At 38.2% G+C, this 15,102-nt stretch overlaps 1 protein-coding gene and 1 pseudogene across 1 annotated transcript in view; one reads left to right on the plus strand and one right to left on the minus strand.

Moving 5' to 3' along the window:
* Nucleotides 1-15,102, plus strand: part of ASXL2 (ASXL transcriptional regulator 2) — a 154,648-nt gene that overhangs the window by 105,361 nt on the left and 34,185 nt on the right. Inside the window, exons 6-8 of the mRNA XM_003827052.5 lie at nt 8,072-8,172; nt 10,744-10,870; nt 11,885-12,028. Of these exons, the coding sequence (XP_003827100.1) occupies nt 8,072-8,172; nt 10,744-10,870; nt 11,885-12,028 (372 nt within the window). The remainder of the gene's footprint in view (nt 1-8,071; nt 8,173-10,743; nt 10,871-11,884; nt 12,029-15,102) is intronic.
* LOC112439025 (U2 spliceosomal RNA) lies at nt 10,422-10,592 on the minus strand (annotated as a pseudogene).

Genomic DNA, 15,102 nt, shown 5'->3' on the forward strand with positions numbered 1-15,102 from the left:
AAATCTTAAACTGCATTCAGTAGTCTTAATTTCAATAATTATATTGGTATGGTTTCTTTGAAACTATATAATACTAAGCAAATTAATAATTATAGTAATATTATTAGGAACCAGAATTGTTAGGCGGGAAGAAACAGGATAAAAATACAAAATCAGGCTGGGCATGGTGGCTCATGTCTGTAATCGCAGCACTTTGGGAGGCTGAAGCAGGTGGATTACTTGAGATCTGGAGTTCAAGACCAGCCTGGCCAACATGGCAAAACCTCGTCTCTACTAAAAATACAAAAAATTAGGTAGGCATGGTGGCGGGCGCCTGTAATCCCAGATACTCGGGAGGCTGAGACAGGAGAATTGATTGAACCCAATCAAGTGGAGGCAGAGGTTGCAGTGAGCCAAGATCGCACCACTGCACTCCAGCCTGAGCAACAGGAGGAGACTCCATCTCAAAAAAAAAAAAAAAAAAATCAGAAAAAAGTGACAGCACTGTGATCTTCAATTCAAATTTGGTATCCAAGCATGAATTTCATTTTCTCTTTCTAAATGATGACTTCTTTTCTTGTTCTAGCCACTGAAAAGTTCTAGAACTAGTGGTAACCTATTGACAGTGAGCACTCCTAGTGTGGTGTACACACTGTAGTCTTTTAATACCATTTCCAATTTAAATTTAATTTCCATTTAATACCATTTCCAATTTAAATTTAATTTCCATTTAATACCATTTCCAATTTAAAGATGTCAGAGCTTGTTGGAGAAGTAGTTGATCCAGGTCTGGGCCAAAAGTTATGTAAGATTTGCCTGGGACAACTTTCTGTGACAGGTTGTAAAAAAGCTGTCACATATGGGTGGAGCCATGTCCCCAAGACAGTTTACAACTTGAAGGAGCTCCCACTAGGTCAAAATGGGACGATTTGGGTGCTAAGTATATATTTTTAAAACATTGTAGTTTGAGGTACAGTATCAAATCTTTGATAATTGCATTTTATTTAAATATTTCACATATATAAATATCTATGAGAACTTGTTGGTTTTAGGTATTGTATGAGTTTTCTGAAGTTGCAGGTTATCACACAGTGGGTGGCTTAAGCAAACAAATTTATTCTCGGTTCTGAATGCCAGAAGTCTGAAAGCAAGATGTTGGCGTGTCTGCACTCCCTACAGAGGCTCTGGGGGAGAATCTGCTCCTTGCTTTCTCTAACCTTTTTCTTGCTGACTTCCTTGCCTTATGAACATATTACTCCAGTCTCTGCCTCTGTCTTCACATTGCCTTCTCATCTGTATCTGTCTTCCCTTATGCATCTCTTATGAAGAGACTTGTCATTGGCTTTAGGATCCATTTGGATAATCCAGGATGATCTTGTCTGAAGATCCTTAACTCAGTTACACCTACCAAGGCTCTTTTCCCAAATAAAGTAACATTCACAGATTCTGGAGCTTACAATGTGGACATATCTTTTTGGTTGCCACCATTATCAGCCAGCTATAGGTTACCTATTCATTACTCTGAAAATGAAGTTCAAATCTTGGCTGTGCTCCTTACTGGCTATATATCTTTTGGCAAACTAATTAAATTTCCTGATATGTAAAACTTAGATAATACCATCATAATACGCAGATGAAGATGTATCTTTGAAATTTATATTTGTATATAAATATATATAGCCTTAAAATCTTTGTATTTTTATTTGCATAGAAACATATCATAAGGATGCCAATCAAACTGTCTTATTTAGTTATTTCTAGAAGTGTAATTTGAGGAGTTTAGGTAGGAGTAGAAAGAAAACTACCCTAAGAGAGAGTAATTATGAGAGTTCAATGAACTCCTGTTAAAATGAACTAGTACAGTGTTAGGCACATAGAAGATACTTGTCTGCTGTTATTAATAATAAAATTATATGTCTTTGAAGGTACTCAGTATAGTCACTAAAAGGAATTATAAGAGAGAAGTTTCTCAACAGAGATAAGTTTAAATCTTTAAGTCTCTCTCTTTTTTTAAACGATAGGGTCTCATACTGTCACCCCCTAGGCTGGAGTGCAACCTCCCAAGTAGCTGGGACTACAAGTTTATGCCACCGTGTCCAGCTAATTAAAAAAATTTTTTTTCTAGAGACAGGGTCTCATTATGTTGCCTAGGCTGGTGTCGAACTCTTGGCCTCAAGTGATCCTCCCACCTCAGACTCCCAAAGTGCCAGGATTATAGGTGTGAGCCATGTGCCAGGCCTGTGTTTAAGTCTTATTTGCTGCTTGTAATACTGAGTCTTTAATATTTTAAAAGTTAGAACAAGCCTGGACAACATAGCAAGACCCCATCTTTTAAAAAAAAAACTTAAAAAAATTACCTGGATGTGATAACACATACCTGTGGTCCCAGCTACTCAGGAGGCGAAGGTAGGAGATTGCTTGAGCCTCGGAGGTCAAGGCTGCAGTGGGGTGCGATCATGTCACTGCACTCCAGCCTGGGCAACAGAGTGAGACCCTGTCTCAAAAATAACATATAATAATTTTAAAAGTTAGAGTAGTATTTAAGTTTCATAGAGCAGTACTTAGCATTAAGTCAACTCTGGGAAATGTTTATACTGGTGGGTCCTGTAATTTTCATGATTTATTTTGGTTGGCTTAGTTAAATGCTGTGGTTTAATTTGTTAAAAAGGGTGTTTGGCTTAAAGGTAAACATTCTAAGCAGTTTGTCCTGGTAATTGCAGATAGCTTTATTGTCACTTTTCTGGGCTGCAGAGTAGAATTATTATATTTTCTAGTGGAGTTATTCTGGCTTTTTGTTTTCTGTTTGTAATCAGGTAGTATTTGGGGTAGGCGAGGAAATGTATAGTCTTGAGATTTCTGCAAGACGTTGTTAAGAAAATATTAATAGTTTTAACTTTTACTTTTGTCTCTTTAAAAACATTGGCCAAGTAAAAAAGACAGACAATAATAAGCATTGGCAAGGATATAAAGAAAGTGGCCTTGTACATTCCTGGTGGAATTGTAAAAATAGTGCATCCATTTTGGAAAACAGCTTGGCAATTCCTCAAGTTAAACATAGAGTTATAGTAAGACCCAGCAATTCCACTCCTAGGAATGAACCCAAGAGACTAAAAGCACATACATAAAACATCTGCACACAAATGTTCTTCATAACATTGCTCATAATAGCCAGAAAGTAGAAACAATCCAAATGTTCATCAGCTGATTTATAGACAAAACGTGACATAAGCATGTAATGGAATATTATTTTACGATAAAGTATTTATACATATTGAAACATGGATGAGCCTTCAAAAGTAAGCACTTTGTTGAAAAAGTCATTCACAAACGAGCACTAATGTATGATTTCATTATATGAAATATCCCTAAGAGGCAAATTTATAGAGACAAAAAGTAGATTACTGGTTACCTAGGACCACGGACATAGATGGGGTAAAAGATGAGTAACAGTTAACATGTATGGTGTTTTTTGAGGGGTGATGATTGTACAACTTGGTGAATATACTGAAAGCCATTGAATTTTATGCTTTTTTCCCCAACATTTTCAGAATAAATTTAATTTTGTTAGCTTACTAGGGAAAATTAAATCACTAGTCACACAACAAATTGACTCTGAATGGATTGCAAAACCAAAGTTTAAACCTAAATCCTGATGCTTTTAAAAGAAAACAGAGAATAACATCTTTGTGGTCTTAAGATAGAGAATGATTCCTTAAATAAAACAAAAGATATTTAATATAGTGGGGAAATAATAAATGAGATTATTTAAATATATTTTAAGTATTTCTCAGACAGAAAGAGGAGAAGGAGACTGAGAGAGGGTGTATTAGGTTGTTTTCACACTGCTATAAATACCTGAGACTGGGTAATTTATAAAGGAAAAAGGTTTAGTTGACTCATAGTTAGTTCCACATGGCTGGGGAGGCCTCAGGAAACAACAATCATGGCAGAAGGCGAAGGGGAAGCAACCAACTTCACATGGTGGCAGGAGAGAGAAGCAAGAAAGAGCAGGGAAAACTGCCTTTAAAAACCATCAGATCTCATGAGAACTCACTATCACGAGAACAACATGGGGGAAGCTGCCCCCATGATCCAATCACCTTCCTACTTCAACAAGCGGGTGATTACAGGTCACTCCGCTGACACGTGGGGATTACAATTCAAAATGAGATTTGGGGCCCAGCGAAGTGGCTCGTGCCTGTAATCCCAGCACTTTGGGAGGCTGAGGTGGGTGGACCACCTGAGGTCAGGAGTTTGAGACCAGCCTGGCCAACATGGTGAAACCCCGTCTCTACTGAAAATACAAAAATTAGCTGGGCATGGTGGTGGGCACCTGTAATCCTAGCTACTCAGGAGGCTGAGGCAGGAGAATCACTTGAACCTGAGAAGCAGAGGTTGCAGTGAGCTGAGATCGTGCCATTGCACTCCAGTCTGGGCGACAAGAGCGAAACTCCATCTCAAAAAAAACAAAAAAAAGATGAGATTTGGGTGGGGACACAGAGCCAAACCATATCAGAAGACTAACTAAAAAAGGACGTCTATCTAGCATATATAAAGAACTACCACAAGTCAACAAGAAAAAGACAGCTATTAATAAAACCACGAGAAGACAGGCAAAATGAAATAACAGTCTTCAAAATAGAGGTTATTCAATGACTAAAAAAATGTTAACAAGTGTTCAACTTTCTTAGCAATCTGAGAAAGCCTGATATAAACACAGCAACCAGGAGATTGAAATGAAAATGACAGAGAATACCAAGTGTTGGCAAGGATGTAGAAAACTTATACACTGCTAGTGGCTTCAAAATTTTGTACAAACATTTTGGAAAACTGGCAGTATCACCTAAAACTGAAGAGATGTAAACATAAAACACAATTCCGCTACTACATATATACCCCCAAATTTTTATGTGTCACCAATGCATTTTCTAGAATTTAGATACTAGTACTATTCCTAATATTCCCAGATGAAAAACACTCACATGTACATAAGCAGTGGAATAATTGTGTGATATTTTCACAACAGAATTCAATGCTATTAAATGATTCACAACATGGAAAACTACATATAAATTCAAAACAGCCTACAGAATGTAAAAAGACATGTACAAAAGAGTTCCTGCTGCACAATATTTATATAAAGTGTAAAAGAGGTAAAAGTAACCTCTGCTGTTAGATGTCAGTGTAGTGCTCATACTTGAAGATTGTGACCGGCTGGGATCACAAAAAGATAGCTGTGGGCTTAAAATATCCTTTCTTAAAAAATTTAAATATAAAAAGCCTCAGTGTGCTACCCACTTGTGATCTGTGTACATATGTTTAAATATTTTATTTTTTTGTTAACTTTTATTTTAGGTTTGGGGTACATGTGCAGGTTGTTTGTATAGGTAAATTATATGTCATGGGGGCTTGGTGTACAGAATACTTTGTCACCCAGGAAATAAGCATAGTACCTGATAGGTAGTTTTTAAATCCTTACCCTCCTTCCACCTCCACCCTCAAGTAGGCCTCAAATTTTATACTTTAGGCAAGATGTATAGTATATGAATTACATATATATATATTATTTTTTCTTCTGTGATGGAGTCTCACTGTGTTGCCCAGGCTAGAGTACAGTGACGTGATCTCAGCTTACTGCAACCTCCGCCTCCCAAGTTCAAGTGATTCTCCTGCCTCAGCCTCCTGAGTAGCTGGGACTACAGGTGTCTGCCACCACACCCAGCTAATTTTTGTATTTTAGTAGAGGCGGGGTTTCACCATGTTGGCCAGGCTGGTCTTGAACTCCTAACCTCAAGTGTTCCACCTGCCTCGGCCTCCCAAAGTTCTAGGATTATAGGTGTGAGCCACCGTGCCCAGCTGCATAGTATATAAATTTTATCTTAAGCTATTTTTTAAAAATTGGTCAGTATCGGTATACTGAGGCTATGATTTTTGGTTTTTTTTTTGTTTTTTTTTGTTTTTTTTTTTTTTGAGATGGAGTCTCTCTCTGTCGCCCAGGCTGGAGTGCAGTGGTGCGATCTCGGCTCACTGCAAGCTCTGCCTCCCAGGTTCATGCCATTCTCCTGCTTCAGCCTCCTGAGTAGCTGGGACTACAAGCGCCCGCCACCACACCCAGCTAATTTTTTTGTATTTTTAGTAGAGATGGGGTTTCACTGTGTTAGCCAGGATGGTCTCGATCTCCTGACCTCGTGATCCGCCCGCCTCGGCCTCCCAAAGTGCTGGGATTACAGGTGTGAGCCACCGCGCCTGGCCAAGGCTATGATTTCTTTTTGCAGCTGAACTGTCTTGAATTATTCAACTCCATTTTTAAACATCAAGCTTTTTGTACATCAGCTCTTTTCCATATATAAATTATATACTTTTTCATAAAAGTTGGGATACAGAACTAAACTAAGTATGACGATAAGTCAGCATCTTTTTTTTTTTTTTGAGATGGACTCTCGCTCTGTCACCCAGGCTGGAGTGCAACGGTGCGATCTCGGCTCACTGCAACCTCCGCCTCCAGGGTTCAAGGGATTCTCCTGCTCAGCCTCCTGAGTGCCTGGGATTACAGGCACATGCCACCACACCCGGCTAATTTTTGTATTTTTAGTAGAGATGGGGTTTCACCATATTGGTCAGGCTGGTCTTGAACTCCTGACTTCAGTCGATCCGCCTGCCTCAGCCTCCCAAAGTACTGGGATTACAGGCGTTAGCCACCACGCCCAGCCAAGTCATCATCTTAATTGTTTGGTGCTATCTTCTTTAAATGCATCTACTGTGCATTCCTTTCTTAGGACATCTAAGTAAATTGAAATACTATAGTCCAAAACTTGCATACTCCAATGAGCTATGCTTCTACATTTTTATGTCCGGTAGCTAGCTACAGAACGTATGTACCCTTTTTTTTTTTTTTTTTTTTTTGAGACCGAGTTTCGCTCTTGTTGCTCAGGCTGGAGTGCAGTGGCACGATCTCCTCACCACATCTTCCGCCTCCCAGGTTCAAGCGATTCTCCTCCCTCAGCCTCCTGAGTAGCTGGGATTACAGGCATACACCACCACACCCGGCTAATTTTGTATTTTTAGTAGAGATAGGGTTTCTCCATGTTGGTCAGGCTGTTCTTGAACTCCGACCTCAGGTCATCCGCCCACCTTGGCCTCCCAAAGTGCTGGGATTGGAGGCATGAGCCACCACACACGGCCTTGTATGTACTTTTATGACATCTTAAAGCTTATTGCCCTTACCATGGGATATCATTTTGCTATTTGGACCTTTTCAGTCCAACTACTATGAATAGGGGAAGACTTTAGTAAACATTCATTCTTCAAGAGTCATCACTAGCAGTAGTGATTATAATTTTTTTTTAATAAGGGTACTGAATCAGCAATTTCTGTATTTATCGTAAACACTACTCACATATTGTTTAATTTTATAGAACATAAATATCTACTTGCTGTTGAAGAGGTATAGATTCTTAAAGAACCCTTGTTTGCATAAGACCCACTCAGGTCTGGCTAAGCTCTGCCAGGCAATATAAAACAGCTAGTGATGAAGTAGAGAGTGGTTACATCTTATGCAAATTCAAATTGCTTCCATTAGAGAAATCTTAAAATGCCCTCTCACGTTGGTAAGCCTATAACTATTGATTTAAAGGATGAAGGAATGTAAGGATTAAAACTATGGTAGAGTTTTGAGGTCGAATGGCCTTAATGTCTTTATTTTAAACTGCCAACCCAAGGCCCTTCCACTGTATCATGTTGTCATTAGATTTACTGTGAGACCACAGATACTGTCTTAAAGGCCCTAGAATCTTTTCTAAGTTTTATCTGATTTGATGAGTCATTCTTCAGTCAATTCTATTGAAAAAGTAATAAATGAAAAGTAATGAATACTAACACTCATCCCTTCCCTATCCTATCATCCTTCATTAGAACTTTCTGAGGAAAAAAACTGAAAAGGGAGGCTGTTTGCACTAAAACTCCAAAAAGTACATCGTTCCCAAAAGTGTTTGGTCATAGTTCTTACTCCAGGTGGCAGCATATGATTGGGGAAGGAATGGTGCTTGGTATCTCTGTTAACAAAAATCTTTTATTGTCACTTTTTTTTCCCTAGTATCGTCGTCCTCCCCGCAGTCAGGCTGCCCGTCACCCACCATTCCAGCAGGTAAAGTCATTTCTCCATCACAGAAGCACAGCAAGAAGGCACTAAAGCAGGTAAGCATTGCTAGTCTGTATTTATCAAGTAGAATTTCCTGTATTTAAAACACACACCTCTGGCAGTCATCGGATATTTTTTGAAAATTTTTTACATTGGGCCCTTGCCAGTGGAACTTTCATGCAGTAGCCCAATGTGGTTTTAGTAATTTATGCACCTCTTTGTAACACATGTTACATACGTTTTTGGTAGATACTTTGTTTTTTTGAGACGGAGTCTCAGTTGCCAGGCTGGAGTACAGTGGTGCAATCTCAGCTCACTGCAACGTCTGCTTCCCAGGTTCAAGCAATTCTCCTGCCTCAGCCTCCCAAGTAGCTGAGACTACAGGCACCCGCCACCACCCCCAGCTAATTTTTGTATTTTTAGTAGAGACAGGGTTTCACCATGTTGGCCAGGATGGTCTCAATCTCTTGACCTTGTGATCTGCCCACCTTGGCCTCCCAAGGTGCTGGGATTACAGGCGTGTGCCACCGCACCTGGCCGGTAGATACTCTTTTTATCACATTTTTAAAGTGTCTAATTTGTTCGTAGTTTGCTCACAATCTTTTGTTTGTTTGTGTATGTGTTTTAAAATCATGAATAGGTATTGAATTTTTCAGGTTTGTTTTCTTTGGGATTTATTGAGATGATCACATAGATTTTTCTCTTTTAATCTACTAACACACAGAATTACACACAGCTAGATTTTCTTTTCTTTCTTTTTGTCTTTTTTGAGACGGAGTTTCGCTCTTGTTGCCTAGTGCAACCTCTGCCTCCCGGGTTCAAGCAATTCTCCTGCCTCAGCCTTCCAAGTAGCTGGGATTACAGGCACCCATCACCACGCCTGGCTAATTTTTGTGTTTTTAGTAGAGACAGGGTTTCACCATGTTGGTCAGGCTGGTCTTGAACTGCTGACCTCAAGTGATTCAACTGCCTCGACCTCCCAAAGTGCTGAGATTACAGGCGTGAGCCACCGCACCTGGCCTAGATTTTTTAATATTACACTGTACATAACTTGGTTGGGTGCAGTGACTCACGCCTGTAATCCTAGCACTTTGGGAGGCCAAGGCAGGCGGATCACCTGAGGTCAGGAGTTCAGAGACCTCCTGTAATCCCAGCTACTTTGGAGGATGAGATGAGAGAATCATTTGAACCCAGGACGTGGAGATTACAGTGAGCCGAGATCATGCCACTGCACTCCAGCCTGGGCAACAGAGCAAGACCCCGTCTGAAAAAAAAAATTAAATAATAAAAAATAAATGAATGTACACGATCACAGCAGAAATAGATGCAATCAAGTGGTTCTAATAAATTTTACGTTAACCTGAAATTACATGTGTCCTGTGAGGAGCAAGGAATGAATACTGGTGACTGCACTTGCAGGAATTTATGAACATCTTCTGATCTAATTGCAAAGAATGAGAGAATAAGCCATAATCAATGGTCAGTCAATACTGCCATTTTATGTACTTTGTGCTTCTGCCTCACCTGTTATAAATGTAGGTGAGGCTAAGCGAGACATAGAGCTCTCTCAGTTGCTTTTCTGCATTGGCAACTTAGAGTGAGGAGATCATTTGTTACCACTGTGCCTATAGCATAGCCAGAGATACGTGTGAAATGTTAAGCAGGAGGAAACTATTGGGAAAAGAGAATAGGAAACCAGAAGTAGCCAGTTACTCCACACTTTTCTACATGACGGTCTTAAAAGCTTGAAACTGGCAACCTAGCAAAGTCAAACTTCAGTTTTTTTCCTGAAATTACTTTCTTCGTTTCTTTTTTTTTTTTTTTTTTAAAGAAAACCTTAAGTTAAAAGTTGCCTTCATAATGTTTTTGTGATTAAAATTTGGGTATTTCTTGTTTTTTTTCTGTTCATTTTAAATAGTATTATCAAGTATATTTTATAAATTAAGAACCTCATAGAAATCAAAATATTCTGAAGTAGACAGAAGGAACCACACTGTTGTTAGAACCAGTATTGTCTAGTCTTCTCCCTCTGTTTACTGCATTGCTGTAAATTGCTGAAATTTGATAATTGGGACAAATCTCATTGCTGTCACCCAAGACAACTGATGTAGTTATTTACAAACTTCTGTAAAAATATTGTATCTCTGAAGCCTGCGTAAACTGAATATTTACATTTCTACGTAGGTTTGATGCAGATAGGGCTCTTTTTGTTATAAGGCTTAGAATTTCATTTCTAGAAATGATTGAAAACGTACTGTCTCTGCTTTACAAGACTGGGAAGTTTTTGGCTTACCTAGTGATTTTTTTAAGTTCCAAAAAATGCTAATGACTATTTTTCACATTTATATAAAGGAATGATACTGGCAAAAACTATCCAAACTCTAAGAATCACTTAGGCCTTGTGTTTAGTTGGCTTAATTTAAATTGATAAGAACAGATACTACACTTGATCTTAGCCAAAAGGCCAAGAAGCGAGAGTTAGCTTAATTTAGGTTTTTGTTTGCTTTGATAGATTTCAAAGAAATTGAACGATCAGCATGCTTCTTGCCATTTAAAAAAGAAGTAATTTATATTATTACTAAAAAACTGATTGGTTTTGTTTCTTATAGTCTGTTTTATCTTTATAGGCGCTAAAGCAGCAACAGCAGAAGAAGCAGCAGCAGCAATGCAGGCCAAGCATATCCATCTCCTCCAACCAGCATCTCTCTCTAAAGACTGTCAAAGCAGCCAGTGACTCTGTACCTGCCAAACCTGGTAGGCAGTTTGGGCAGTTTTTCAATGGAAGTTTCTTTTTCCTAGTATTTTTATGTTGGTTTTCCTAATTTGTTTATGACATCATTTATTTTTAAATTATATTTACTTACACAATCCTTGTACTGCCAAAACATCAGTATAAATCCAGGATAAATGGGAAAAGTTGTGTGCAAAATAATCATGCAGTTATTAAAAAATAACTCAGAGCCCAGGAGTTCAAGACCAGCCTGGGCAAAATAGTGAGACCCTGTCTCAACAACAACACAGAAAATTAGCCGGGTGTGGTGGGGCACACCTGTAGCCCCAGCTACTCGGGAAGCTGAGGTGGGAGGATTGGTTGAGCTCGGGAAGTCAAGACTGCCATTAGCCCTGATCTCACCACTGCACTGCAGCCTGAATGACAGAGCGAGACACTGTTTCCAAAAAAAATGTTAGCACTGGGATTTGCATATAAGAAGGAAATAAATGACTGACTTTAAAGATGGTTTAATCTAATAAATGTTTGGAAACCTCTAATCAGCAACCTTAAAATCTGATGTTTCCAAGAGGCTCAAACTAAACTCTTAGCCAGTTTTCTGTAAAAATAACAGGGTTTCCTAAGAATACATACAACCTTTGAGTTTCTTTTGGACATGTCTGTAAGGTCTTTGGCTCTTTTGTTGTGGTTGCTTGTTTGTTTCTACTCTAAACTTTCTAGACACAGACTCTGTATTGTATTACATAATTCAGTTTGATACCATAAGCTAATTCTACGGGCCTGCCAGACTCAATCTGAACCTTACAGAACTGCATTTTTATGAGAAAGGAAATTTACCACTAGAAGCAAATAGTATGCTGGGAGGAAAAACAGGGTTTTATTTTACTCTTTGACTTTAATTTTCAAACTCAAAACACATTAGGGAGGGTCACATTGCCTCATACATAACTTCATTTAGTGAATGTTGAATGATTGATTAATTGATTCTGTCTATAATCTCAGTGCTACCAGTCTTTATACGTATTTTTTTCTCCTAGCAACATGGGAAGGAAAGCAATCTGATGGACAGACAGGCAGCCCTCAAAACTCAAACTCCAGCTTTTCTTCCTCAGTTAAAGTGGAAAATACTTTACTAGGCTTGGGGAAGAAGTCATTCCAGAGATCTGAGAGACTCCATACCAGTAAGTTTGCTTACAAAGACTTCAGTTTTCATTGCCATGATTTATCAGCTACATGTTTGAAATTCATCAGCTACCTGGCTTAGGTACTTATAACTTAGATTTGAGTTACATAGCAAAGATTAGACATAAGTTTTTTTGTTGCTAATATAATTACTGTTAAGAAATGAAAAGTAACAGGAACAGAATTGATTTAGTATGTCTTTCTCCTGCTATCCCCTGTTTACCTTTGAGCTCTTGACTGTATTCATGTTCTTCCTGTCTTCCTCTTAACAAACTTTATTTCAGAGAAAGATCTATTATCAGTCATTTTGTGGTTTATTTCCCTTTCTGCCAATAGGTTGCTTTGTCCAGCATTATTCATGTTTTATTTCTGTGTAAAGAAAGATAGAAGGGCGTATGATTAAATATATATGACAGACTGAAATTTCTTCTCTCTGTTCCTTTTGAAATCCCACTGAAATGATAATATGGAAATACAAAAGATCAAATCCATACAGGTGAAGAAAACAAGGAGACCACAGCTGGGCAAGAGATGTCAGCAAATTTTGAGAGATGAAAACTGGATAGAATTTTTCACTGAGCTGAAGAGCAGTTGCCAGGGATAAAGCAGCCACATAAGGCTGCAGAACACCGGGAAGGCTCAAGAATTGGAGATATGATGTATTACAGAAGAGAAGGGGGGAATTTTGTTTGAAAGTTAGTAAGAAGCAGTTTGATGCCTTACCCCAGCAGGAGACAGGAGGTTTATTTTGAGGTGAAATTTGAACCAGAGAAACTCCAAATTCAGGGATATCAAACATAGCTGGGGGCAGATGAAGAGGCACTGTACTGAAATCTGGAAAATCAAGTAAAATGTAAATACTGTAAATACTGAATAGGGATTCTCCTCCTTGGCTTCCAAAATGCTACTAACAAGGCATATTTCTAACACCACTACTTCCTTCTTCCTCCCATCGTGTTCCAGCTTGAGATTGGTGGATTGGTACCTAAAGACATTGAATAGTCTTAGAAAAAAGTCTGCAGGCAAATGTATAGGTTCCCAGCTAAGCAGAGATCATCTTGATAATGTTTCAGTAAAGTTGAAGAAATTTCTTAGAAAAATCTGTCAAAGTGAAAAAGAGGTTCAGTAGGAGAGAAAAAGTAAGAAACTTGGAACACCAATCTAGGTCGTACAATGTCTCACATAGTAGGACTATCAGAAAGGAAGAACAGAGTGTGATAAAAAACAATATAAGAACATTATTTAGAATAAAAAGCCACAGAATTCCAGATTAAAAATGTGTAATAGGCATTAAGAAACATGAGTGAAAAGAAACCTATGCCAAGGCATGTTTTTTTTTTAAAGATCTCGAAACATATGGGGTCATGAAAAGGTAACAAAAAGCCTCCAGAAAGAAGAAAAATACTTCACATAGAAAGATTCAAGAATTGGGAGTACAGACATCCTTAGCAGCAACATGGAAACTAAAAGTGCAGCAGTGCTGACACATTCTGAGGGAAATTTATTCTGTATTCATTTACATATTCCAGACTGATCTAAACTATAAAGTGTGAGAACAGAATTAACAATAATTTAAACAATGCTTTGTAAAAAAAAAAAAAAAAAATCAAAAAACCTTAGTTTGATTCTAGAGGGGATTGTACATTTTTCTTAATGTAGTATATCACATATTTAAACCGAATGTGCCCTTTGATCATCAGTTTCACTGCTAAGAATAAAAATATTTATTAAATATCTATGGAAGAAATGCTAATAAGCCAAACACAGATTTAGAGTCCTAGGGCTGTGATGATGAACAGAGCAATATTTCTTCCTCATGGAGCACATATTCTACTTAAAATCAGTTAAAATTGAAAATTTTAGTAAATTGCGAAAGAAATGTAGAGGTACAAAATTGAGAAATTATGGACCAGGAATTTTTAACTTTCATGGAAAACTAGGAAAAATTAACCATAAAAAAAGAAAGCACCATTTCCATTTATTTAAGTTTGATCTAATGGCTGAGAAGTAAGCAGAAGTCCATGTTCTTTCAAGCAAATGAGCATTAAGGGAAATAGTGTGGAAATTTTTGTAACATAGCCACAATGACTATTTTCTTTTTTTTTTCTTTTTTTGAGATGGAGTCGCGCTCTGTTGCCCAGGGAGTGCAGTGGCGCAATCTCGGCTCACTGCAAGCTCTGCCTCCCGTGTTCATGTCATTCTCCTGCCTCAGCCTCCTGGGTAGCTGGGACTACAGGTGCCCGCCACCACGCCCGGCTAATTTTTTTGTATTTTCAGTAGAGACGGGGTTTCACCGTGTTAGCCAGGATGGTCTTGATCTCCTGACCTCGTGATCTGCCCGCCTTGGCCTCCTAAAGTGCTGGGATTACAGGCATGAGCCACCGCCCCCAGCCACACAATGACTATTTTCAAAACACGTGGAAGAAGTTGTGTAAAACATAAATGATAAAACTAAATTAGCTAATTTATATAAAATACTTTCTAGCTGACATTGGTATCATTTTTATTAACTTCAGTAAAATTGATAATAAATATTTTTACATCCCAGATTCAGTCAGAAGACTAAACATACCTCAGATTTCAAGTATAATATAATAGATTAAGTCAACCTAAATTAAAAAAACTTGGGTAAGTCATCTTTACTAAAATTAGAGGACTTAAACTGACCACTTTGAGGCACAAAAGTATCTTCAGGGTACACAGTTCAGTCAGTAGTAGAAAATAATTCACAACTACTTCCCAGTCTTTTAAGAAGTGAACATTTTAACTGAAGTTTGACTGCGATGTGCAGGTACAATGAATGCATAAATAGTAAAAATTTTTCAAGGAAAGTTGACAGTCCAATTCCATTAATTATATGGGAAAAGCAAACAAAGCTGTTGCTTCTCAAAAGTTTGTAGAGGCACTGCAACATTGTTTATATTAATACAAACATTGTTTATATTAAACAAAAAACTGGTAGCCACCTACCTTTATCATCAGTGGTATTCCATTTAAATTCATCATGGTATATAGCAAGTTTGCCCAACCCACCACAGGCTGCATGTGGCCCAGGATGGCTTTGAATGCTGCT

Source organism: Pan paniscus, chromosome 12, assembly GCF_029289425.2.
Source record: "Pan paniscus chromosome 12, NHGRI_mPanPan1-v2.0_pri, whole genome shotgun sequence".
NCBI classification, from domain to species: domain Eukaryota; kingdom Metazoa; phylum Chordata; class Mammalia; order Primates; family Hominidae; genus Pan; species Pan paniscus.